The 27,161-nt window shown below is 50.7% G+C and overlaps 1 protein-coding gene and 1 pseudogene across 1 annotated transcript in view; one reads left to right on the top strand and one right to left on the bottom strand.

Moving 5' to 3' along the window:
• The first annotated feature begins 4,125 nt into the window (after window positions 1-4,125).
• Window positions 4,126-4,663, top strand: LOC119526866 (annotated as a pseudogene).
• Window positions 4,664-10,189: 5,526 nt separating this feature from the next.
• MAPKAPK3 (MAPK activated protein kinase 3) overlaps window positions 10,190-27,161 on the bottom strand; it is a 29,173-nt gene continuing 12,201 nt past the window's right edge. The window contains exons 3-11 of the mRNA XM_037797162.1: window positions 19,237-19,376; window positions 17,898-17,962; window positions 17,351-17,430; window positions 15,396-15,519; window positions 14,154-14,229; window positions 13,752-13,876; window positions 12,725-12,810; window positions 12,364-12,444; window positions 10,190-11,658 (exon numbers count right to left, since the gene is read on the bottom strand). Of these exons, the coding sequence (XP_037653090.1) occupies window positions 11,506-11,658; window positions 12,364-12,444; window positions 12,725-12,810; window positions 13,752-13,876; window positions 14,154-14,229; window positions 15,396-15,519; window positions 17,351-17,430; window positions 17,898-17,962; window positions 19,237-19,376 (930 nt within the window). The 3' untranslated portion in view covers window positions 10,190-11,505. The remainder of the gene's footprint in view (window positions 11,659-12,363; window positions 12,445-12,724; window positions 12,811-13,751; window positions 13,877-14,153; window positions 14,230-15,395; window positions 15,520-17,350; window positions 17,431-17,897; window positions 17,963-19,236; window positions 19,377-27,161) is intronic.

The following is a 27,161-nucleotide window of genomic DNA, read 5'->3' as shown; positions in this document are numbered from 1 at the left end:
TCTCAGGTAATTCTAAAGTACAATCATAGATGAGAAACTAAAGATATACCCTCATACAGGCTTTGGTTTCTGGCAGAGAAAATTATATTGCTTTTAATTTAAAAAGAAATACATATTCATTTTTTAAAACATAAATAGTTTATGTTTTAATAGTACTCTCAACAGTCTCACTCTCCAGAGGTAACTATTATAGTTTCTGGTATGCTCTTCTCAAAATTTTCTATACCAAAGCAAATATGTATGTATGTATGTATGTGTATAAATAAATATATATAAATAAATATATATATATTCAAATACAAAAAAAAAAAAAAAAAAACTGGTGCTGGCAAAGGAGAGGTTAAACCTGCTTATAATTGTGCCTAAGAGTCTCCCCCTGAGTACCTCTTTTTGTTGCTCAGATGTGGCCTCTCTCCCTAGCTAAGCCACCTTGGCAGGTGATCTCACTGCCCTCCCCGCTATGTGGGACCTGACTCCCAGGGGTGTAAATCTCCCTGGCAACGCAGGATATGACTCCCGGGGATGAATCTGGACCCGGCATCATGGGACTGAGAACATCTTCTTGATCAAACGGGGGATGTGAAATGAAACGAAATAACATTTCAGTGGGTGAGAGACTTCAAATAGAGTCGAGAGGTCACTCTGGTGGACATTCTTATGCACTATATAGATAACACCTCTTGGTTGTAATGTACTGGAATAGCTAGAAGTAAATACCTGAAACTACCAAACTCCAACCCAGTAGCCTTGATTCTTGAAGATGATTGTATAACAATGCAGATTACAAGGGGCGAGTGTGATTGTGAAAACCTTGTGGATCACACTCCCCTGATCCAGCGTAGGGATGGATGAGTAGAAAAATGGGGACAAAAAGTAAATGAAAAATAGGGTGGGATGGGGGGGATGATTTGGGTGTTCTTTTTTACTTTTATTTTCTATTCTTATTCTGATTCTTTCTGATGTAAGGAAAATGTACAAAAATAGATTGGGGTGATGAATGCATGACTATATGAAGGTACTGTGAACAGTTGATTGTACACCATGGATGATTGTATGGTATGTGAATACATCTCAATAAAACTGAATTTAATTTTAAAAAAATGGTGCTGGGCCCTTCCATATAATTGTTGCTTTAGTGGACAAATTTGTTTTGAATATTAGAGAAATCAAACCTCAGGGAAAATTATACACTCAGAGAATTGAACAATGACTATTTTGAATTTCATATAAAGAAAGTCTTTTTAAAAAAAAAAAAATGTTGCTGGGTCTTTTAGGCTTATATCCATTCATTAGAAGGTGTGCTCTTTTTTATTAACACTGACCCTTTCCAGGAGCTTGAGAACTATGTTTTAATCTCTCAAGATTCACCTCACCATATTTATGATAGGAAGGCAGGCAATGCTGATACGACTGTTGGGAAACAGCTGCACAATAGGAAAATTCTTCTGGCAATAAATGTGTGCTAAGAATCATACCACATTCATGGACCTTGACCCACAAATCCTGCTTATAAAAAACATCACTCCAAGAAAAAGTCAAAAGTGAAAAGAAAAAAAAAGATGTTCTTATAATTATTGTTTAGCAACAAATTAGCAACCTAAAGTCCCAAAAGCTAAATGTATAAGATAGTTAGGGTGTGTTTAAACACATTCCTTTTTAAATAATTAGTAATCATACATTGTTAAAGATTGCAAAGGACCAAAAGAAACTAAAACTTTAAGGCTGAATTCTTATTTTGAGAAATATTTTTCTCTATTCTCATGTACAGTTGAATAGATAATAGTTTTTGAAAATAGCAAGAGAATTATTAGAATCCTACAGCAATAACAGTAGGGATCGAATTTTTCAAAAGGGCCTACAAGTTTAGGGTAATAATTAGATGTTGGGATCAGAAACTCTTGGCTTCTCACCATCAACTAACTCAGCATTCTACATGCACAAGCACTATGTTCAGTTTCATTTATCTTGAAAACTAACAAGCTATGGCTATAGCTGCAAAACATCTAGAGGATGAAAACGGGAAAATATGAAATTTCCAACTGTACCATGCATATTTAAAATGTTAAAAATAAAAAATTACCTTTCAAAAAAAAAACTGGTGCTGGGAAAACTTGGTGTCCATATGTACAAGAATGAAAGTGGACTCCTACCTCACACCATATACAAAAAATTGACTCAAAATGGATCAAAAAATTAAACATAATAGCTGAAACTATAAAACTCTTAAAAGAAAATGTAGGAAATATCTTCAGGACCTTGTATTAGCAATGGATTCTTAGACTTTATACCAAGAGCACAAGAAACAAAAGGAAAAATAGATAAATTGGACTTTATAAAAATTTAAAAATTTTGTGCATCAAAGGACAATATCAAAAAGGTGCAAATACAACATACAAAATGGGAAAAAAAATATTTGGAAATCATGTATCTGACAAGGGTTTAATATCCAGTATATATAAAGCCTCCTACCAGTCAACAACAAAAAGACAATTTAAAAATGGGTAAAGGACTTAAATAGACATCTCTCCAAAGAAGATATACAAATGGCCAATAAGTACATGAAAAGATGCTCAATATCATTAGCCCTTAGGGAAATGCAAATCAAAACCATAATGAGATATTACCTCATACACAGCAGAATGACTACCAGCACAAAAGCAGAAAACAAAACTGCGGGTGAGGATAAGGAGAAATAGAAACCTTAGTACATTGTTGATGGAAATGTATAATAGTGTCCATGTGGAAAACAGTTTGGCAGTTCCTCAGAAAGTTAAACATAGAACTACCACGTGACCAGGCAAGCCCACTTCTAAGTATATACTCAAAAGAATTGAAAGCAGGCACTTGGCCAGTTAAATTTGTATACCAATGTTCATAGCAGCATTAATAGCCAAAAGTGGAAGCAACCCAAATGTCCATCACAGATGAGTGGGTAAACAAATTGTGGTAGATACATACAATGGACTGTTACTAAGCCTTAAAAAGGAATGAAATTCTTATACATGCTACTACATGCTACTACCTTGAAGACATCATGTTGAATAAACTAAGTCAGACACAAAGGGACAGATATTATATGATTTCACCTATTTGAAATAGGTAGAATGTGCAAATTGATAGAGATAGAAAGTAGAGTACGGGTTAGCAAGTGTGGGGAACAAAGGGAATGGGGAGTTAATGCATAATGGTTGCAGGGTTTCTGTTTGGGGTGATGGGAAAGTTCTGCTAATGGATGGTGTTGAGAGTAACACTATATTGTAAATGTGATTAATCCCACTGAATTGTATGCTTGGAGTGGTTGAAATGGGAAAGTTTACATTGCATATATGTTTCCACAGTTAAAAAAAAAAAAAAAGAGCGACAAATGAGACAATGACGATTAAATGCAGTCTATGATCTTGGACTCTAATAATGGAGGAGAAAAGACCCAAAAGGACATCATAGGGACATATGAAAAAAATGGAATATATATTGTAAGCTTTATATCAGTGTTGAATTATTGAATAACATAAATGGATATCCTTGTTCTCAGAAAATATACATGGCAGTATTAAGTGTTCCAGGAGCACACTGTATATAACTGACTCTCAAAAGTTTAGAAAACAGATAGCAAAAGACAGAGGTATAGATAGATAGATGAGAAAGGTAAAGACAGAGAGAGAGAGATGAAGGAAGGAAGGACGGGAGGGAGGGAGGGAGTAGGGAGGGAGATACTGCAAATGTGGGAAAATATTAAAAGTTGGTGGATATGGGGATCTGGGTGGAGATTATGTTCTCTTTATGCGCTTTGTATTAGCTTTGAAACTGTCCTGTAATTTTGAAATTATTTCAAAATAAAAAGTTTTTTAAATGTTCTGAACTTTAGAGGGAGAAAAAAAATAGAAGGTGGACAAATTGAGATGAAATAGCATCAAAATCTGGGTGAGCAGCCATCCCCACTGCCCACCCATTGCCCCTCCACTGCATCCCATCATCCTGGAGCCAGGCTGCTGCCGTGGGTCCCTGAGAGCGTGTGGCATATGGCAGAACCAAGCCAGAGCTGCAGCCCTCATCCCCAGCAGTCCAGCCCAATGCCAGACACTGTGACACAACTAGAAAAGTTGGAACTCCAGTGAGTGCAGGTGGATGAAACAAATAACAAAGAACAGCAAGGATGCCTGGTTCCTTCTTGTTCTGTTTGTGGTTGTCTGATATACGTGTCAGTGCCACCAATACTACCACAATTTTACCTTCAGTAGGAGTTACAAGATCCATTAAAGCATCCATGGCAGAACCAGTTAAAGAAGAGACCAAAACTTCAAATCCAAGTTCTTCAGTAACTTCTCTTTCCATGGCACCAATGTTCAGCCCAAATCTAACTCCAAGACCCATCTATGTAACCATTGTCAATGCTTCAGACTCTGACAATGGAACCACAAGAACAGCAGGCACTGATTCTGGAGTCTCTACATTTGCACCAAATGGAATAAGTCCTCCAGATAACCAGTACACAGATGCCAAAACAGAACTCCGGGAGGGAAATTCCAGCACTTCAACAACCACTCCAGAAACCCTCCCTCCTTCAGATGAGACACCAATTACCACAGTGATGGCAAGCCTGTCCTCTCTGCTAGTGATCATGAGTATTATCATTTTGCCTTATATCCTTCTTAGAGTTACCTGACACCAGTTGAAGGGGTTCCAGATTCTGATTATATCATTGCTCCATTCATCAATGGTTACCAAGAAAAGAACAAATTCATTGCTGCACAAGGACCAAAAGAAGAAATGCTGAATGATTTCTGGAGGATGATGTGGGAACAAAATGCAGCCATCATTGTCACAGTGACTAACTTGAAGGAGAGAAAGGAATGTAAGTTCTCTCACTACTGACCAGACCAAGGCTGCTGGAACCATGGGAATATCTGCATATCAGTAGAGGATGTGACCATTGGTGGACTATCCAGTCTGAAAGTTCTGCATTCAGCAGGTGGGCGACGTGACCAACAGAGAGCCACAGCGCCTCATCACTCAGTCCCAATTGATCAGCTGGCCAGACTTCAGGGTACCTTTCACCCCAATCGGCGTGCTCATGCTCCTCAAGAAGGTGAAGGCCTGTACCCCTCAGTATGTGGGGGCCACTGTGATCCACTGCAGTGTGGATGTAGAGTGTACAGGTACCTTTGTCCTCACTGATGCCAGGCCGGGCATGACAAATACAGAGGAAGGTGGACATGGACGGCTTTGTGAGCAGGATCTGGGTGCAGCATTGCCACGATGGTACAGACGGGCACGTAGTAATCTTGATATATCAAGCCCTTCTGGAGCATTATCTCCACAAGGACACAGAACTGGAAGTGACCTCTCTAGAAACCCACCTGCAGAAAATGTACAACAAAACCCAGGGACCAGCAACAATGGATTAGAAGAGGAGTTTAAGAAGTTAAAAATCAACTGAATTGTGCCTAAGAGCCTCCTCCCGAATGCCTCTTTGTTGCTCAGATGTGGCCCTCTCTCTCTAGCTAAGCCAACTTGAAAGGTGAAATCACTGCCCTCCCCCCTACGTGGGATCAGACACCCAGGGGAGTGAATCTCCCTGGCAACGTGGAATATGACTCCCGGGGAGGAATGTAGACCTGGCATCGTGGGACGGAGAACATCTTCTTGACCAAAAGGGGGATGTGAAAGGAAATGAAATAAGCTTCAGTGGCAGAGAGATTCCAAAAGGAGCCGAGAGGTCACTCTGGTAGGCACTCTTACGCACACTTTAGACAACCCTTTTTAGGTTCTAAAGAATTGGGGTAGCTGGTGGTGGATACCTGCAACTATCAAACTACAACCCAGAACCCATGAATCTCGAAGACAGTTGTATAAAAATGTAGCTTATGAGGGGTGACAATGGGATTGGGAAAGCCATAAGGACCACACTCCACTTTGTCTAGTTTATGGATGGATGAGTAGAAAAATAGGGGAAGGAAACAAACAGACAAAGGTACCCAGTGTTCCTTTTTACTTCAATTGCTCTTTTTCACTCTAATTATTATCCTTGTTATTTTTGTGTGTGTGCTAATGAAGGTGTCAGGGATTGATTTGGGTGATGAATGTACCACTATGTAATGGTACTGTAAACAATCGAAAGTACGATTTGTTTTGTATGACTGCGTGGTATGTGAATATATCTCAATAAAATGAAGATTAAAAAAAAATCAACTGAAGTTCAAAATGACAAGATGGGACAAGAAACTGTCCATTCAACATAAAGAAGAAATGGGTTTTACAGATTATTCCATATGAACTCAACAGAGTGATCATTCCACTGAAGAGGGGTGAAGAGAACTCAGACGTGAGCACATCTTTCATTGATGGCTACCAGCAAAAGGACTCTTACATCACCAACCAGGACCCTCTTCTCCACACAACTGAAGACTTCTGGTGAATGATCTGAAGGTGGAAATATAGTTCCATTATGATACCAACAGAACTGGAGGAGAGGCCAGGAGAAATGTGCCCATGACCAGCCATTTGAGAGACTGGTGTCTGATGGAGACGTCAGAGTGGAGCTGAAAAATGAGGAGTTCCAAAGCTACACTCCTGGTCACCAACACCAGAGAGAACAAGAGACGGCAGATCCAGCAGTTCCACATCCGGGCTGGCCTGTGGTGGGCATCCCCAGCCATGAGAAAGGTATGAGTGGCAGCGGTCAGGGAACCATCCCGTCCCCGTGCTCTGCAGCACCAGGGCAGGAAGGAAGGGGACCTCTGTGCCCTGAGCACAGTCCTGGAGCAGGTGGAAGCAGAGGGGATGCTGGACATCTCCAGACCGTCAAGAGCCTGTGGCTGCAGAGGTCACACATGGTCCAGACACTGGACCAGAATTACTTCTGCTACTAGATGGTGCAGGAATATATTGATGCACTCTCAGATAATGCCAATTTCAAGTATGAGATGATGAGACCCATGGACAGGAGAACTGGCTTCTTTAATATTTTGTAATATTGTTTTGTTACTACATCCACAATTATGTATATGTATTAGAACTGTTTTAGAAATTGGTACACAGACTTCTATTACCTGTTAGGTAGAAATTTTATATATAAATGTGTTAGCACCAGTAGTCCCTTTTCCAGTGTTTTACTGGGGAATTAAATAGTGTGATGTTGGATTGGGAAGAAACAAAAAAGCTGACTGAACCTCTAGGGGAGGCAGATGTGGCACATGCACCATGGATGGGCGTGCCCTGGGGGCTCTAAGAGGGAGAAGCTGCCACTAGGTGCCCAATGTCTTGCCCCTGAGTACCCCACCCTGACTTCCTGCAGGAGGTAGGGTAAGGAAATGAGAGATCCCCTTGCTCTTGGCCATCTCTCACCCATTAAACAGACTTGTTCTCCATTCTTCACACAAGTACATTCCATTAATGCCTCCAAGCCTTGCCTCACCCTGTACCGGCCAGCTGGAATGCTCTATCCCCAAGTCTATCCAAATCTGGCTTGCTCTTTGAGCTCATGTCATCACCTCCGAGAAGTCTTCCACGATTGCCCCCAGTCAAAAGTAGCATTTCTTCCCTCTGACATCTTCTAGAATACAGGGCAGTGGCCAAGAGCTTGGGCTCAACCAATCTATCTGCAAGATGGGAATATGAGGACTACATGAGTCCTAGTGCACAGTAGGTACTCAGTAAATGGCAGCTGCTCATTACGATGTTGTGGTTCCTCCCCACTCCCACCCCCACCAAGGTAGGATCACACCTCCCTCAGGCTCTGGCATACAGTAGGCACCCATTGAATGCTCACCAGTGTGGCCAGCAGGTGGCCCCACACCTCAATTAACACACCCTGCCCACCACCAACCAGCTGCTCTGAGCCCCAGAGAACCGGTTCCCCTGAGTCACCCTTTACCTCCTCCTGGTTGGGGGACACAGAGAGAGAGGGCAGAACAGGTGGAATCCTGGGCAGGTCGGCGTATCGCTAGCAGACCTACTCAGGCCCCATGGGTGATGAAGTGTTTGGGCTCTGCCTCTCCTCTACCCTTCCCCTGTTCTCAAACCCTAACTACCGCTACGAGGGTTACTCCCCTTCAACTGGTAAGAAAACTGAGGCCCAGAGACATCTGTGGTCTGTCCATGACCACAGAACACCCCTCGCAACCCATCGACTGGTAGCAACATATCTGCCAAGGGTGCTGGCAAGGACCTGGCCCTGAGGAATCCATGCCTCTTTGGCTGATGGGGAACCCTAGAAAGAGGCAACAGCCTTGCCTAAGGCCTCACGTGGACCGGAGCTCAGGTCTCCTGGCTCTAAACTCAGTAGCCCTCACGGGATGGAAGGTGGGCTTCCCAGACCTCTCCGTGACTTTGAGTAGTCCCCTATCATATGATGTCAGGGTTGGTCTGTGTGACCAATAGAATGTGGCTACCACTATGGTTCCCAGGAGTGCACATGCAATTGTCCAGCCTGACAAGGGGAAGAATATCAGCCTGTTGGGGTTGAGAGCAACTGTGAGAATCCATTTTAGGAATACAAAGGCTCAGCACAAGGCAGCCAGGCTCACAGACAGCACAAAGGACCTGCTCTGCCACCCCACACCTGCCAGGGAGAGAGTTTCAAGAAGGTCTGGAAGCACTGAGACCCCTGCAGGGGTTGTAGCAAGCCACAACTCTGATGCTGCAGTAGCAGGGCTGAATCAAGGGCTGCGAGGGGCTGGCGTGGTACGGCAATGAGCCAGCACCAGGTTCAGAAGACAGAGAATCTCTGCTGTCAGCTTGGTCAGGGGAAACATCACTGGGAAGAAACACAGCCCCTCTGCACACACGTGCACTTGTGCATGGACACGTGTGCACTCATCTCTCCTGGGATTCTTTACTGAAAGCCCCTGGGGAAACTTCCATGGAGCCTACAGAAATGCTATTCTGTCTGTACAGGCTGATGTGAATGTGTGACCACTTGGCTTAGCTCACCTGATTCCAGTTGATTGTCAGGGATTTGCTCCCTTGAGGCCCAAAGAGGAGTGTGACTTTGACTAGGTGACCAGCTGCCTGGCCCTGGCTTATGAGAGCTGCACCTGATGCTGGAGATCAGGGTCCAGGCCTGGGCTGGGCTTGTTGCTGGGCCAGGCTTCTCACAGCCCTTAACACAGCAGCTCTTAGAAGCCAGGCCGACATGGGAGATAAGGGGTGGGGGTAGGGTGTGATTTTTCCATCATCGCCTCTGCTAACCACCTCTGCATGCCCCCACCTCCAATAGACCAAGTGTAGGACCAGCGTGCAGGCACCTGAGTAGACACCCGGGGGTGGAGAAGGTCTGATTTCCTGGGTGGAAAGTCCCAGAGGTAGATTTGGGGCTGCGCTGCTTTTCCCTCAGGCAACTCTAGGTATCTCTCTCCATCCTAATGACAAAGGACGCTGGGGTGGCTAATGAGTGCTGGGACTGCACCTCACTAAGTATTCATACCCATCATCTGCCCAAATTCCCGAGATGACTCCACGAGGAGGGCAGTGTTATCTTCCCACTACACAACTGAAGAAACAGGCCAGAAAGACTGGGGGACTTGTCCAAGGTCACCAGGCTAAGAAGCGGTAGAAAATCTCAGGAGTGCTTGCTTGCCTGTCGCCTGCCTTCTAGCATCTCTACACCCTCCCCCATACCCTGAAGGGGAGGGGGAGGGAGCTTCAGGTGCCAGAGGAGCTCTTGCAAGACTGGGAGGTTTCGAGAGAAGAGCTGCAGAGAAATGCCACAGTCAGGACCCCCTCGAGGCTGCCCGCAAGGGCTCCTGAGGGCTGAGGGTGCTCGATTGCTGGAGTAGTCAAAAGACAGTCTTCCAGCGTCCCGCCCCCTCCACTCCCCTCCCCGACATTCTCTCTGCCAAATGAAATCTGGCAGCTTCTGAAAATAGCTCAGCGCTGCAGCAGGCACTCTGCCCGCCCTTCAGCAGGCTGGCCCGCAGCTGGGGGTGGCCGCTGCGAGCAGGCATTGGTGCACATGGGGCCGGGAGTGGGTGTCACACACACAGTGCACAGGGGTGGCGCAAAGCTGGGGCATGTGGCAGCTGCCATCCCTCAGTTCCTCTGACCTTTCCACGCCTGGAGAGGCTACAGTGATCCTGGAGTCAGCCTGGCACCCTCTCCAGGGGGGGTAAAATTGCTAGTGGGTATGAGCAGCTGCCCTTGGGCCAGTTTTGTCCAACCATGTAGACAAAGAGAAATCCAGGAACCAGGGGAAAATGCCAAAATGATGTTTATTAATACCTGGATGTAAAACCCAACTGTGTTGTCCATTGTCCTATCTGACATGGTCTGGGGTCTCCCAGCCAGTAAGAGAGGCCAGAAATCAGGCTGGGTGTCAGGCACTTGTCAGGCCTGTATCAGGCACTCACCACCCTGAGGCTGCCCTGGGCAGGGTGGGGTTGGGTAAGCCTGGGCCCAGCAAGGAAAGGGCCTCTGCCCTGACTCAAGCCAAAGCCAGGACCAGACCTTCTGGGCATCATGCAGCAGCCCTCCACGCCTTGGATCTGACCCAGAGTATAGAAAGAAACCCCTGAATAAAGGTAAGCTTCTTGACCTTGCCCCTAGCCACCCATGGTCACCAGCAATCTCACAAAAGGGAACCAAGGGGCAGCCCCCACCATCTCCCAGGACAGGATGGGGGATGAGGCACTGAGAGGGGCTTGCCTGCTGAGATCCAGTGAGCAGGTGGGGGCAGGGAGACCATACAGCTTCTGTCACAGTGATATATTCCTAAGTGGAAAAGGGTTGAAAGCACCCTACCCCCACTCTCAGATGAGATGAGAGACCATCCTTTGAGTAGGTGATCGTGACAGGATGGCTGGGCCCAGGGACTTCTGTGGGGGAAGAGCTCCAAGGCCATCGGGGCTGGGGGTGCAGCAAGGCAGGGCTGGACCACCCAGGAAGGCAGGCTGACTCTACTAAGCAGCCTAAGAGAGACCAAAGAGGGGTGAACCTGAGAGGGGCAACTGGTGCGAGGGACACCGGCCACCCCAAGAAGACAGGGGTAGACCCTTGATTTTCCCTTCTCTCTCCCTTGCTCACTCAGCATTCACAGACAGCAACACTGTCCCTGGTCACCATGGCAACCAGTGGCCGGATGTCTTTCCCAAGGCCAGGCTGGCCTGCCCACCCCATGGGGAGTCTCTATATGGAAGAAGGGAGGCCTGACCACAGCTCCTAGTGGCCTAGAAGGCAGAGGCCACGCCCCAAGGCAGAACAAAGCTGAGGCGTCACTCAGGCCACCCTGGCCAAAGGTGATGCAGCTGCAGCAGGCAGCTCTCCCTGGGACCCTTCAGGCCTACACTCTCCAGTCCTTAGGCTCTGGTCCTCCTGAGGGCCTGGGCCTGCACTGAGCCTCTGAAGGAGATTTGGGTCAGGGCTCCCATCCTAAAGTTGCAAATGACAAATTAAAACAAAAAAATAATCCTTTTGTTAAAAAAATAACCATGGGCCCTCCCGGCCCAGGCCTCCACATGCTCCAGTCTGTCCTCCCGGCTGAGAGGAGAGGCTCCTCCATGGCCCCATGAGCTACTGGTTATTGCAGCCCTGCGAGGCCGAAGAGCCGCCTGCCTGCTTTTTTCTCCGCTTGTTGAGGAGCCGGTTGTTCGACGTCTTCAGATCCTTGATCTTCACCTGGTCATAGTCCACTCGCATCGTGGCCAGGGCACTGGTCATCTCCTCCTGGGGATGGACAGGGGGCTCAGAGGCCAGGATGTACTGACCTCAACAGCCATCACCCTCCTTCCTGGGCAGCCCCTTAATAATGCCAATGATCACAGTGGCAGCTACAGCCTGCACTACCCAAGCACCCACTGTGCACCTGGCACAGGGCCAAACACTTTGCATCACGTCATCTTCACTACAGTCCTTTGCATGGACACCAGGCTTCCCCACTAAAGCACAGAGAGGAGATTGACTCTCTGGGGTCATGCTGTGGGTAAGTGGGGCTGGGGCCTGGCCCAGTGCTCTGCTCAGCACCCAAGGCTTGCAGGGAGTGCCATCCCCCTGGGCAAGGCACTGAGACTGAGAACTGGGGCTCTGAGCTTCTGCCCCTGCTCAAACCCAGCCCTCCATTGAGTCTAAAACCAGGCTGACCACCTCCCAAATACTGTTGGTTTTTTGAGGTTTATGACCAAAGCTTGGTGCCAAAATCTCTTCACTGAGTCCCAGGCCCAAAGCCCCTCTTCACTGAGGAAGCGAGTCAGGAGCACCGCCCTGAATGTGACCCAATGTCCTGAATGCTGTGGTTGGGCTACTGAGGCAGTCACTGACACCCTGTGCTCCAGGCATGGGGGAGGGACCAAGGCCCAGACACAGGGTAGCCACTGTCCCAGAGTCCCTCTTTCCAAAGCCCTGGGACCAACAGAGAGACTGAGGCAGACCTACCTTGACTTCATCCCAGTGGTCTTTGTCTTCCTGCAGCACACGGGCTGTGTAGAGTGGTGTCTGTGGCACCACCTTTGATTGCTGGAAGGAGCCCCAAGTCTGTAGGTTAGAACTTGGAGGCACCTGGCACAGCACTGGCTCCCCCCACCCTCCTCACCCTTTTCCCAGTCTCAGTTGGGGAAACTGAGGCTTGAGGAAGTGAAGGAGCCTGGCTGGGCCAGTGGTAGAGCCAGGCTGTAGTTGGCTACTATATGTCTGTGTACATGGGCCCATTCCACCCTGGGGCAGGGGGCCTGGGCAGCAATGCCCTGGCACACCGCTCCAGCTCACCACCCTGTCTGCCAGGGCATGAGGGGCTCACATTGATCCAGGGATGGTTCATGAACTGTGCGATGGTCAGCCTCTCCGTGGGGTCCGTCTTCAGCAGGAGGCGGATCAGCTGCTTGGCTAGGGAGGCCAGGGAGGCAGGGGAGAGGTGAGGCTGCAGGGTTCCTCAGAGCCAGGCCCCCCACCCCTCCCCATAGACCACAGGCTCTGTGGGGGCAAGGGCTGCATGTGCTTCGTTTCGCTGCTGCATCCTCTGTGCCCAGTGCATACCTGATAACTATGAGTGAGTAGAGGACTGTTTGGGCAGAGACCAGAGAAGAACCCTGGGGGAGGGATGTTATATCTGACTGTCATGGGAAAGGGGGGCTGTGGCAGCCATCCTCTAAGATGGTCCCCACTGACCCCCACCTCTTGTATTTATGCCTTTGAGTAATTGCCTCCCACTTGATGTCAGGGTTGGTCTGTGACCAATGGAATGCGGCAGAAGTGATGGAACACGATGGCTGAGATCTGGTTATAAAAGGCACTGTGGCTTCCTCCTTGTTCCCATGGGAATGCGTGCTCTGTGGGAAGCCAGCTGCCACGTCAAGAGGGCCCTCAAGCAGACTCTGTCAAACCTCCAGATAACCACAGCACCAGCCAACACTGTGACAGCAACCTCATACGAGACCCTGAGCCAGAATCACCCGACCGATCTGTGCCTGAATTCTCAACCCATAGAAACAACGAGCTAGAAAATGTTTATTGTTTTAAGCCACTAAGTGTGTATGAGGTAATTTGTGAAGCAGCAATAAATAATATAGGCAGACTTATTTGTAGTATCCAGAGGAGAAATATGAGTGATAGATAGGAGTTAGAGCGGGGTTTGAAGAGGCAAGTTTTGAACCCATTTGGCAGATAGAGACACTGACAGTCAAAAAGGTTAGGTGACTTGCCTGGAGTCACACGGCTGGGAAGTGGGGAGCTAGGATTTGAACACAGGTTAGTTTGACTCGAAAGTGGTGTCTCCCAGAATGAAGGCCAAGGGGGCAAGGTGGGGCAGGCCGGGACAGCTCACTCACCATCCTCAGAGACGTCTGACCACTCTGGGTTGGGGAAGCCATACTGGCCCAGGCGGATCCTCCTCTTCATCCCTGGGGAGATGGCTTGGCCCGTGTTGGAGTAGAAGGGCGGAAAGCCGCACAGGCTGAGAGAGGGCAGAAGTCATTCGGCATGGGGGTGGGGGGCAGTGCCAGGGCAGACCTAGTCTCCTCCCCACCTCCCCTGATAGGGGAGATGGGCACACGGACAGCCTTGCAGTACCATCCTGGAGACCCCAGGCACATCCCAAGAATACCATCCACTCTTTGCAGGGGGATGTCCCATGACCAGGAAGGAAGGTGGGGGTGGGGAGGAGAAGGGGTACTGGGTTTGAGGAGTGCATGCAGGGACCGGGAGGGAGGGGGAGGAAGAGTGGCACTCACAGGATGTACATGATGACGCCCAGGGACCACATGTCACATGACTTGTCGTACTTCTCTGGACCCAGGACTTCAGGGGCTGCCAGGGCAGAGGGAACAGGAGGGCTCTCAGCCCAAAGGTTCTTGGAGCCCAGGCAGGAGCCTGAGGCCTGGGCAAGGTGGGAAGCAGGTGGCCAGGCTGGGGGTGGGGCAGAGCAGACGGGCGTCTAGCACCTTCTGAGAAGGCAGCATGTGTGTGAATTTGGGAGAGGAAAAACAGCTCCCCCAAAAATAAACCCACTTCCAGGCTGGGCTATAAGGAGCAACAGCCCCCTAGCTTCTTTGGGCCCCGAGTCTCAACCTGGGCAAGGGAGCAGAGGGGTAGAAGGCCATTCCAGGGCACGGTGAGGTCCTTCCATAGATGAGAGGGCGTCAGCACTCCAGCTGCCTTGCCCAGGGCTCACCACATGCACAGCCTGGGTCACCGGCAGGGAGGGGTCACGGGCAGGGCTCTGAGATCCACTGTCACTTTGGCTACCAATCCACAGGTCTTCCCATCTGTGCCATTAGCTAGGTAGGCCAGAAGATTTCTAAGATACTGCAAAAAAGCAGGGTGCCACCTCAGATGTCTCAGGGGCCTTCCCACTCCTTCAGCAGCCCTCAGGAAAGGCCTCTTCTGAGGAAGAAGGGTCCTCGATAAATCAAGTCATTGCCCCCAGCTTCTGAGGTGAGGGGCATTTTCATGCAGGGACTTCTCTATATCTGGAGGCCTTCACAGGAGAGCAGGTAGATTTACTGGGAAGCATATGTGCACACCCCCAGGCCCCATCTGTGCTCTGGCCTAAGGGGCCTCTCCCACAGGGCAGGTGGTTCGTGTCCCATGACTGTCTAATATAAGGGAAAGTCCTGCCCACTTGCTGAATATGAATCCCAGGAAGACAAAAACTGAAGAAAAACAACCACCGTTGGGCTCCATCCTGAGCTGATGGCAGCCTTTTATCACATATATATTTAGAGCTGCTGTGATGTCATTCTGCTCACAGGCCACAGCCAGAATTTTCCTGGATCTATTTTCAAAAGCAGAAGCTGAAGTTTGGGAGAATATTTTTACAGCCTCCAGCCCCCCACATGAACCGCCCCCATGCAGACAGAATTCTCCCTCTCCCTCCTCACTGGGTTTTAACACTTTAGCTTCTGCATCCCACTTGCTGCCTCATACCACAGCGGTATATGGGGTTGGGTACAAACCATGTCCCTGGGACTCACCCACATAATAGGGAGTGTAGCAGGGTGTCTGCAGAGCATTCTGGGTGGTTTCCTTGGCAAAGCCAAAGTCAGTGAGTTTGAGCACCGCGTCTTTCTCTTTGGATGTGTAGAGCAGGTTTTCGGGCTGGGTCAGAAAGAGAAAACACTGATTTAGAGTCAGGCATGGGGTGGGGACAGAGCCCAAAGCTGGTTCTCAACTGGACTCCTCACCCCAGGAAGGAGTCAGGTCCATCTCATAAAAGGACTTGGGCCTTGGCCACCAACAATGTGGGCCAAATGTAGACAGGACCAAGTGGACTGGGAGGTGACACCCCCGTCTGCAGAGGGGAAAGTGAGGCAGGTGTTCAAGCAAGGCTCAGAATAACCACATGCCACAGAGAGCCCAGAGGCAGGAACTTCCAGTTCTGAGTTCATGACGCTGCCCTGGAATGCCAGCTGAGGATGCTGGCGGAAGGCAGACCACTCAGGAGCCAGTGCTGCCAAGTACATGCCTGGCACCCAGCCCAGAATGAAGCCCATAAGCCAGTAGGACAGCTCCACATGTGGTTGCTCAGGGGAGAAGGCCACCTCTGCTCAGGTCCCAGGAACCACACAGGCAGTTCTTCCTGGTCACAGAGCACAGAAAGGCTTAGGGGATGAGAGCAGTTGAGAGGGCCACATGGAGGAGGCAGCCCTGAAGCTGACTTTTTGTCAATGGGTAGGACCTAGGTCCATGGAGAGGAGCAGAAGGGACCCCCAAGCAGAGCTGGGGTGGAAGGACAGGGTGTTGGAAGGACCTCTGATTTGGAGCCAGTAGGAGATATTTCTCCGGTTCTGTTTGAGATAATCCAACCTTGAATTGGGAGAAAAACAGGGAAGCAGGTATAGTCTGTATAGGGCCTCTCCTCTGCAGATTTTTCTCCCCTTGGAGAAAAAAAAGAAGCTAGAGCTAAGGTAAAACAAGGGTTTAGAAGGCAAGTGCATCACAGTTTCACATGTATCTTGAATCACAGACTCACTGTACGGGTTGATAGGTCTCGGCCAGAGGAAGGGCCTGCCGCAGCAGCTGGGCCCCCAGCTCTCTTCTGCCCCGTCAGGAGGAAGAAGCTAAGGTAGTTGATGTTCTGGACCTGGGTCCAAGGGCCTGGGAGGAGCAGATGCTGCTGTGATGACTTATGAGAGTGTGTGTGTGTGTGTGTGTGTGTGTGTGTGTGCGCGCGTGTGTGCACATGGGACACTCTCAGTTTGCATTTCATCCATCTGTTCCTGATGACCCTGAAGATTCTGAGTTCTCCCAGGGTAGGAAATTTGGGGAGCTGAGCTTCCAGAACACTCCTTAAGCCCATTTACTGGAAGGATAAGCGGGTCCAGCAATTGGAACTTCCTCTGTTCTTTCCTTCAGTGCCCAAAAAGCAGCTTCTTTCTCTTAAAATGCTGGTATTAAAGGGCCTAGTCTATCAAAACTACGGCTGTTACTTCACAGAAGCCCCCAACAGCATCAGGCAACTCTGAGGCCTGGTACAATCCACGTACACAAAAATCCTTGCTGAATGAATGAAAAAATGAATGAGTGAATCCCAGTGCAGCAACTTACTAGCTGCACAGCTTAAGCTCCTCTCTGAGCCTCAGTTTGCTCATCTGTAAAATGGTTGTTTGTACTTATCTCATGGGGGTGGATGAAAATTTTAGGAGATGCAGGACCTACCGACTTGATGTAGGCACTCAGTTATTTTTATTACTATTGGGATTACAGTGTCTGAAGGAAACAAGGAGACCCGTCTGGCTACAGCAGAATGAGTACACCTGAGCCATGAGGGAAGAGGCTGAGAAAAGCACTCGTGGCTGGGTGGGCAGAGGCTTTGAATGCTAACCAAAGAACTTGGCCTTCATCCAGTGGGTGCTGGCAGCCATCGGGGGTTTTGGAGTGGGATGGTGCCCCCTCCCCTGGTCTCCCAACCTAGGTGCCAGAGCCTCACCTTGACATCTCGGTGAGCAATGTTATGGCCGTGCAGGAAGTGGATGGCAGTGCCAATATCCCTCATGATCTCTGCAGCCTCTGCCAATAGATGAAGGAACGAGGCAGTGATTCCATCAAAGGCCAGGTGGCCTGGGAACCCCCACCCTCCTATCATCCCACCTGGGCACATCCCACCTGGTGGGCCAGCATAGGATGGTGACAGCACCCCTGCTGTCCAGGACCTCCTGTCCCAGACCTCCACCCCAGTCACTCTAATTTTCTCCAGGGATGCTCCCAGTCCACCCAGACCTCCTTCTTCAGGCCTGGGCTACATCTCCCTAGCTCAACTGATGGCCAGCCCCAAGAGGCCTTGAGGCCTCCATCCCAAGGCCACAGAAAGTCCATCTCTGACCAGATGTCACAGACTCACAGAACCCCTCGGGGAATGGATGTTCTGTCCCACCCTTTCTTGCTCAGAAGAGGAGACTTTCCCAGCATTCACACAGCAACTCTGGTTCGTCCCCCTCATCCTGAATCCCCCCACTGGTCCACCTCCATGCACATACCTCTCTCAGTGAAAGCCTGGTCACCACGCTCCTGAATCCTGCTGAACAATTCACCGCCTTCCATACTGCAAGAGAAGGTGACTAAGTGAGTGGGCACGTGAGGGATACTAGACATCCCCCTGCCCTTGCCCCAAATCACAGGCCCAGGCTGCAGGCCCTACAGCTCCTCCCCTGGAGAACAGCCACCGTCAGCCTCCCTGTGCCCTGCAGTCCTCCGTGTGCTGGGCCCTCAGCTCAGGTGGGTTGAAGAGAAATAACAGAATTCTTAGAATTGGGGGAGGGTAGTAGGCTCAGACACTCAGACACACACACACACACACACACACACACACACACACACACACGCACACACATGCACACATATACCCAGGAGCACCTGTGTTCCCACTGATGCTGCTCCTGCCTGGCTGTGAGGTTTTGATCAGCCCCACCCCTGCCCAGATCTCAGTTTCCCCAATTATAGACTGATGCCAATTATCATCATGACCACTATTCTTGGGGTGCTGACAGTGGGTTGTGCCCCGGGCTCAGCACTTCATGTGCTCTGCTGCGCAGCTCTGGGCTCGTCTCCCCACCTCTCTGCACCTCAGCTTCCTGTTCCGTAAAATAGGAATAACAGCACCAGCCTCACAGGGCTATGAAGACTGAATAAGCGATGCACTGAGAGCACTTAGAATGAAGCCATGCACAGGATGAATGCTACATTAAGATCTTCCTCCACAGTTTATAATGAGTTACTGAGATTCAGGGGTTAGTAGCTGCCCAAAGTCACAAGGCTATTGTGGCAGAGCCAGGACCTGAACCCCAAATCTAGCCTGTGTGGGTGGTGAGAGGGGCATGGTGCCTGATAAACAGATGAGGAAGAGCTGGGGGCCCAGACCTGAGGAAGGCGGGGACTGCACCACTGTGCTAGTGGGAGAAGCCCAGGGTGGAGGAGGCTCCAGCCCCCAATCTCCCACATCTGGTGGGGCCACAGGAGTGCAGACCCAGGTGGGAAGAAAGAAGCAGAGGGGACTGTGTGTGCCCTGTTCTTCCCAAATCTCCTTGCCCTCCATTGGTGGCTTTCCCTAACCATCCTCTGGCCCCTCCTCACTAAGTGGAAATCACACTCAGGGAGGCCATATTACAGCCCCTGCAGTTTCTCTCCCACCCTTAAGGGAATGCCTTCTAGGTCAGCCCCACAGCCCCAGGGGCAAGGCCTGCAGCCGCCCCCTCCACTACCCCAGGGACTGGGAGGCATCCAAAGCTGCTATCTGAGGAATGGAGAAGGCCTTACAAGGAGGGCCTGGAGCCTGGGGGCCCCAAGGCAGGGGCACCAAGGCAAGGCAGACTGGCATACCATTCCATGACAATGAGGAGGCAACGCTTGCCGTGATGCATGTTCTCATACACGTCCAGGATGCGCACAATGTGAGGGCCATCTGAGGCCTGCCAATGGTGGTCCACCTCCTGCCGGGCCTTGGGACTGTCGTACAGAAGCTGTGGGTGGTTGGACACAGAGAACGTCAGGCCCATAGACCACCTCTGCAACAGCCACCTAGAATGGGCCACCGCCCTCCCTCTGCACACAAGAACACGGAAGCTCCAAAAGGTCTATGACCTGCCCAAGATCACACAGCTTACGAGGGACTAAATGAGGAGTCAAATCCAGGTTTCCCTGACGCAGAGCCCAATGAGCCTCCAGAACCGAGGGTCAGCTCTGGGCTCATGCATCTTGGCCAGTGGTGTGGGGAGGCCCCGGGAAACGGCTGACAGCCTGGGGGACACAGAGGCCAGAAAAGCCCCTGCCTCCCTTCTTAGGAGCAGCAAGTGAAGAGGAAGTGAGTAGGTCTTGGAGTGAAACCTCCCATCAGCTGTAGGACCATGGGCCACATCTCCTGGGTCTGTTTCCTCAATGTTAACAACAAGGTGACATGTTCATGACCCGGGTTGGGAATTGTGCAGGTCAAATGCACAGGATGGCACCTGGTGCAGAGGAGAGGGCACCGGGAAAAGGCTGGGGATGGGGGAAGGGTGCACTGACAAGGAAATCTGTCCCATGGAGGCCTCAGCGTGACCAGGAGAGCACTGGAGTATCAGAGAACGCCTCCTGCAGGAGGGTCCTGCTGGGCCTCATGTCCCTGGGCCCGTCAGTCCATCCCTCACCAGCCCACAACGTCGAGGAACCCAGCCCAGAGCAGAGAGTGCTCGGGCCGCGTTCCTGCAGGAGTTGAGGGTAATTAAGACTTCAGATTCTCCAGGAGCGGCCACAGGAATGAAGCTGTCACTGCCGAGAAAAGAACTTCTAAAATGAGTTGCTGGGTCATGACTGTTTGTGAGGCCCAGTTACTCCCTGGCTTTCAAGCAACTGCTCAACCTCCTTGGAAGCCACTGTGCAGGGCCAGGACGATAATTCCATCCTTACTGCCTCAAGGTGACCCAGCTGTCCGGGCTAAACCCTCTCCCTTCCTGCAGACCCTGGCACCCAGGGTGTGCACCCAGAGGTAGGGCCTGGGGGCAGGAGGACCCTAGTCTGAGGGAGGTACTGGCCAGGTTGAACAAGATCTGGGTTTGGGACTGAATGACTCCAATGACTCATGTGACCACAGGCAAACATTCGCCAATCCAAGCTGCAGCCTACTCCTCTGTAAAAGGGAGGGAATAACAGAGCCATCCCCATAGGATTGAACGCGCCGACATGGGTGGCCCTGCTGAATGCATCATGACAAGTCAGGCATCAGGTGGGCAGGTGGCAGGAGCATTGCTCAGGTGAACTCAGCCTGTGGGGCAGGAGGCATGCAGGGGGTGGTGGCCCAGCATGGGGAGAGCAGGGCCAAGCCAGAAAGACTCCAACCCCTTTGGGGCTGCTCCCCCAGGGGCACAGCCACGCTTTGTTTCCCAGGTGAGTAGGGCCTGGGCTCAGATCAGCCCTGCTGCTCTTAGCACACACAGGGCCCTGTGCTGCCCTGACCTTGGTTTCCCCTTCTACAGGATGGGGAGACCTGGGCCATTTCACACAGGGCACTGTGTGTGGCAGACGCTGGGACCAAGCTCTAGGCCAAGGTGAACTGGTGTGGGGCGAGAGTGCGTTGTGGAAAGGACACCCCTCTCGTGTCCAAGGAGGGGAGAGGAATCAGTGGCTTCTCTGCATCTGCTGCCCCCTGTTCCTCCACCTCTGGGGAGGTTTGCCAGAGCCATAGCCTGAGAGTTTGGGAGTACAGGGAGCCAGACCAGGCAAGCCCCTCCACCGGCTCTGGGGGCAGGTCCCTGGTCTATTTCCCAGGCCAGGATGGGGGTGTGTGAAGGCTGCTGTGGGCAGACCCCATGGATCCCTTGCTCATGCTGCCCTGGCCCCCAGAACCCCCTTCTGTCCTATGTACTCACAGCTCTGGAGCACTAGCTGCCCCACACCAGTGCTGCAGACAGAAGAATCAGTCCTACACCTGCTACACCAGCCAGCCCCCACCATGTCCCAAGGCGGCTCTGGCCAAGGGGGTCCAGCCCTCAGCCCACAGGACCCGAGATGTACCCTCCTCCCTCCCTGCACTTCTTTCCTGCTTTGCCTCCTAAACCACTCCCACCGCACTCCCCACCACCTCCTCACCAGCCTGACATGAGTCTCCTGTCAGGGCCTCCAGGTTGGCTCTTGGACCCTCTCCTCCCACTACAGCCCTCCCGGTGTCCACCCCCACACCACATCCTCTCTCTTCTCTCATAACATCCCAAGCCCATGGCTGGAACCCTTTCTTTGGGGTCCTCAGTCCTGCCTCCGCACCCTGGCCCTTCTCCACGGGTAACCACAGACCCCCTCCCTCCTCTGTAGATCTCCCCACCATCCTCCTGATAAAGGTCACCTCCTCCCCTGGCACCCAGGGTTTGCCTTCCTCTCCCACCTCATTGCCCTCTACCCCAGCCCCAAAAGCCTTTTCATTCTGGTGAGAATGATCTACTTGCTATCTCCAAGCCTCTGCTGGTCCCTCTGCCACGTGCACCTGTCCCATCATCTTCTCCACTGGATCGACTCTCTCTTTTGAAACTTCTGGGCTCAGTTCAGATGTCTCCTCCTCTGAAAAGTCCTCCCACACCTCCCCTAAGTGGGCTTTTGCCTCTGTCCCTCCCACCAGGCTGGGAGAAGCTCGAGGGCAGAGGCCAGGTCGGGTTAACCTGGTGTCTCTGGCTGGGGCCTGACAGGAAACATCAGGCTCACGATCACGCAAAGGATGGGAGGGCGAGGAGCAGGGAGGGGTTGGCAGAGGAAAGGGTCCGAGCGTCTCGGGGCCTCAGCCTGCCTTGCTGAGGCGGAGGAGCAGGTGGGGCTGCCCTGAGTTGGAGCTTCTCGTGGCTCCCGCCCTACTCTGCCCATATTTAGTAACCCATTTTCCACACGGATTAAAATAGTCCCTCCCCAAATGCCAAGGCCTCGAGAACAGGCAGAGGGCAAGGAGAGGCCTATCCCCAGAAATCATGATAAATTCCCTTTTGGCCTCTCTGCAAGGGAGATAACAGGGGCCAGAGTCCTGAACCTGACCCCACCCGGGGACCTCCAGCCCCACCCTGACCCCGCTGCCAAGGAAATCCCCTGGGCTGGCATTCCTGACCCTGTTAAAGCCTCAGTTTCCTCCTCTTTCTTCCTCATGGCTGGAACCTTTTCGTCCAGGACTCCCTTAATGTCATCTCCCCTCAGAAACCCTCCCTGATCATCCTGTCTAAAGTGAATTTCAAGGGTCCCTCACTCTCTCTTCACCCTTTATTTTTCTTTCTTTATGTATACATTTTGTTATTGAGGCATAATTTACACACGGTTAAGTGCACAGGTCTCAAGAGTCCAGTTCAATGAGTTTTGACGACTGCAAACATCCCTTTGACCCACCCCCTTCAATTCAGAGAACATTTTCAGCTCGCCAAAAAGCTCCCTCGTTATGGCTCTTTTTACCATGCAGCTTTTACTTACAACCTGCAATTAGCTTGTTCCTTTGATAACTCCTCACACAAATACACACATATAGATACTGCACTTACAATGTGCCCAGCTCTGTTCAGAGCATTTTATAAAGATTAGGAGGAAGGGATTTAATTATTGCCACTTTTTAGAGGAGAAAATTGAGGCTCAGAGAGGGGAAGTAACTGGCCCCAGATCACACAGCTGTTTCCCCCCCACCAAGTGGACTCCATGCTGCCTCCCTCATCTGACTGTGGGCCCCCTAGGGCCCACCCAGGGCCTGGCACAGAGCACTGGTCCAGATAATATTTATAGAGTTAATGAACAACTCTATAAAGGAAAGAAACCCTCATAAGTCATTAAGAGGACAAAATAAGTCATCAAGAGGACAAAAGAAGATTAAATTGAGGAGGCTTCAGAGAGGCTGAACAAATGGGGGATACGACAGCCTGGACAAACTTGTTCCCCTCTGCCTGGGGTGGCCTGCACCTCACCTACCCTCTCTGTTGAACCAGAGTTTACCTCCTCTTCTAGGGAGCCCATCCTGACTGTTTACAAGGCCATTGCTACAAGTTGGCCTCACTCACGCCAGTACATGACTGACTCCACATTTTCCCTCAAAACAGGTGTCCCCATCTTCCTGGGCATAGGAATGGGTGCAGGGCCGGGAGGCTGGAGGCCCAGGTTCTAACCCTATTCTCAGTGTGACCTTGGGCTGGGTCCCTTTTCTTTTCTCTGGACTTACATTCCCCCACGTTAAACTGCAGAGCTTGGGCCAGATAGGAGTGGGGTGGGGGTGGGGGGCACACAAGGGGAGCCTCTGGACAGGGGGGCTTCGCAAAACAGCTATTGTAGTGCCACTCCCACATTACCCCCCACCAACGGAGCAGCCTCAGGTCTCCATGGACCCTGCATCTACACATCTGAGCCCATTGGGAGCCATCTAGAATGGGGAATAGTGTATCAGTCCTAGTCACAGCTGGGAGAACAGGGAGATGAGGGCCTTTTGCCAACCATACAGAACCCCACTCTTGCCTCAAACCCGCCCTACATCCATCCCCTGGGGTCCGCAGGGGTCCACCAAAGCTAAAGGTCTGTGGTAGCACCTGGGAAGCTCCACATCTCCAGCTTGTGCCCAACGACCCCCCTCCCCAAAACACACACACATGCACATCTGGGAGTTGGGGCGCTGGCTTTCTCCCAAGGGAGGGCCTCCTGGCTGTACTTGAGGTGTGAGCCCCCAATGAAGCTAGATGAGTACTGAATTTGAAATGACATTTCCTGGAACAGAAGTCCCTGCTCTGTCTTCAGACTTTGATGCAGTGGTGTTCACCGTTCCCTTCTCCTCCTCCCTCTCCTTGCCCAATGCTCACACTTGCCCCCAGAGTTGGCAGCGGAATGGCCAAGGCCCCTGCCAACTCCACCAGCCAGGGAGCCCCAGCAAAGGGTGGAGGGGCCCACACCCTTCACAGACACCTCCAAAACCACCAGGTATAATGGGGGCCTCAGACCAGGCCAGACCCCTTCACCACCTCCACTCTGGGCACCTTCCCACCCGAAGACAGCATTTACACGTGGGTGAAGGAATTCTCAAGTTCCAGAGCTAGGAAAACAACAGCAGCAGCTGCCTGTTTGGAAAATAATTTGCAGCTTACAAAACACTCTCCTCTCCCTTATCTGATGGGAATACTCAGCACCACCCTGTGAGGCAAGCAGGGTAGGAATCCTTAACCCCAATTTACAGATGAGGAAACAGAGGATCAAGAGGATGAAGTCATCATCCTGGGGCCCCTGGACTGAAGCATGGCAGGGCTGGAAGGGGGAGTGAATGGGGCTCTGGAGAGAGCTTCCAGATAACCCCTCCCTGTGGGGAGAATAGAGGAGGGGATAGCCCCAAGTCGGACAGGCACTGGCAAAAACCACAACTTGCACAAGACTTGGGAAACTTGTTCTGAAATAAATGTGTGCATGAGTGTGTGCATGTATAGGGGTTCGGGGGGCTGGTGTGTAAGGGACTATTTGTGTGGGGGTTGTGCATGGACTCATGGGTGCCCACATATAGGAGTGTGGGGAGTGGGTGTGTAGGCACATGGGGATGTGTGTGTGTTTGTCTTTAGCCTCTGTGATGTTCACTTTGAACTCCTAGAGAGTGGGACCCATCCACCTGTCTATTCATTCATCTATTATTTTCCATTTCTCCAAAGTGTCTAGCAGCAAACTGATCACAGAGACATGCCCAAATAAGACCGGGAGCCTTGCTGCCACAACTCAACCTGTGACAGCCGTGCCCAAGCATGTCACCAAGCCCAGACCCCTCTGCTCAGACCTCCTCCTCCACTGAGGTCCCATCTCTGCTGCAGGACCCAGCACCTCTTGTCGCCCAGAGCTGGAAAAGCACTCTGTCTACATTCCTAGAGCATCAAACAGAGCTGGGGTGTGTACAGAGACTCTGTAAAGACACAACCTTGGGAACTAGCCCTCACCATCCTTCTCTATCCACCTCCCAGCCCAGGAAGGGCCACCTGCCTGCCCCAGACCTGCATGCCCACCCACTTGTGCAGTGTTCACATCCGCTCACCCTAGGGCTGGACTCTTGTCAAATAAAAGTGTTCACAGGATCCCCATCTGTTACACACATACAGGAAGTGCAGAGGCTACCAGCCTTGGCAAGCAGCCTCTTCCACCCCCGGCCAATTAACCTATAGCCCGGGCCAAGCTGCTCTGTGGGCTCCGCCGGAACACCCACTCCTTCTGGGGGAAGAGATTTGGCTTGCAATCTCTCCCATCAGTGAGGAAGCAGCAAATTAAGAAGCAGAAACTCTGGATTTCATGACAATGCACAACCCGAGAGACATCAGCCCTACATCGAAGAGAGCCTCCTGGGGGCCAGGGATCCAGTCCCTCCTCCTGCCCCTCTGGGGCACCCATTATTTCTACGTGCTATGCTTTTGACAGCAGCATTCCAGGCATTTTATAATTCTAAAGCATGATAAAACCAAATAAAAAAATATCAGCTCTTCTTTAGAATGAAGAGAAAAAAGTACCAGAAACCCATGTGAGCTCATAAATGAGGACAAATTTCAATTCTGAGCTTCCTGGAAGTATTGGCAAAGAAGGAAACAGGTGGACTCTGCTGCTTTTATCACCCCATGGAGAGCACAGGCATTCATTGAACCTTTTCCAAGACCAAATACTAAAAAGATTTTAGTATCAGATCTTACGTGAGGGAAATGTGTAAGATTCTGGCCACACCATCAATAGGTGCAAAAGATATAGAAAGATGCAAATGAGCTTATCTGATACGGATTCCCTAATCAAGGCTGAGGCCAGTGTGTGGCACTGTGCCTGGCTCACCTACCCAGAATGCTGAGGTGACTTCACAATGCCCTTTGTTTTCTTGGGATTTGTAGCTTTGCTCTGTGCCAGAAGACAGAGGTGAGAGGGCCTGGCATGTCCTTCCCACATCTTCTGCCTAACCTCAGGGGTCTCGACCTGCTTCAGGCAAGGGCAGGCCTGAATGCTGAAGAGCTGCGTTTCCGAGCTGTTGATTAAACTGCAATGAACATGCTCAATGCCAGACTCACAGGCAGCTGAGATGAACAGAATGTTATAAGAAAATTTAGTTTTCAACTCATATCTTTTTTTCATGGTGGAGATGCCCATATTCAACACAGAGGGAGGTTATGGGTAGGAAAAGCACATTGAACCTACCACACACCCTCCTTGACAGTAGTTTCAACTCAGCCATCTCTAAGAGCCCTTTCTGCTCCCAGTTCTGTGATATCTGTGGTTGTCTTCCCAAGGGGACAAATCTCTAATTTTATAAAAGGAGCCAATGGGACAGCAGGATTCATCCTACAGCCAGTTGTTTAGAGTACCTCTGCCTTGGGCTGTTAGCGCCTGGGAGGGTTAATGCACTTCACGGTGGCCCCTGGCTGGCCAGTGGGACCCTCACCAGCTGCTCTGCCCACTCAATATGGGGGCCACAGCCTCGGCCCCTGCTCTGCCAGCAAATGTCAGGGATGGGGCAGAGTGGACTGACCCCAAATTCAGGAGTCAGAAGCAGGCATTTCTTTCTCAAGGCCTCAGCATCCTTCCTTATAAAGCTGGAGATCCCCCACTTTGCCCTCCCTCTCCCCCAAGGGTACAAGTGCTATTTGGAAAGCTTCCAGTCTAACTTCTTAGCCACAGGTTCAAATTAGAGCCACAGACATGTGTCATTATTCTCTCACACACTCATTTTCCCAGCTTTCATAGCTCATTAAAGGAGCTAATGGAACCAATTTTGCAGCTATGGATTAGTTGGCCTCATGCCAGTTCAGACCTCATTTCATTAAGTTCTGACC

This window comes from Choloepus didactylus, chromosome 1 (genome assembly GCF_015220235.1).
Source record: "Choloepus didactylus isolate mChoDid1 chromosome 1, mChoDid1.pri, whole genome shotgun sequence".
NCBI lineage: Eukaryota > Metazoa > Chordata > Mammalia > Pilosa > Megalonychidae > Choloepus > Choloepus didactylus.
Note: the sequence above shows the minus strand (reverse complement) of the source record. Positions and strands in the feature narration are given on the sequence as shown.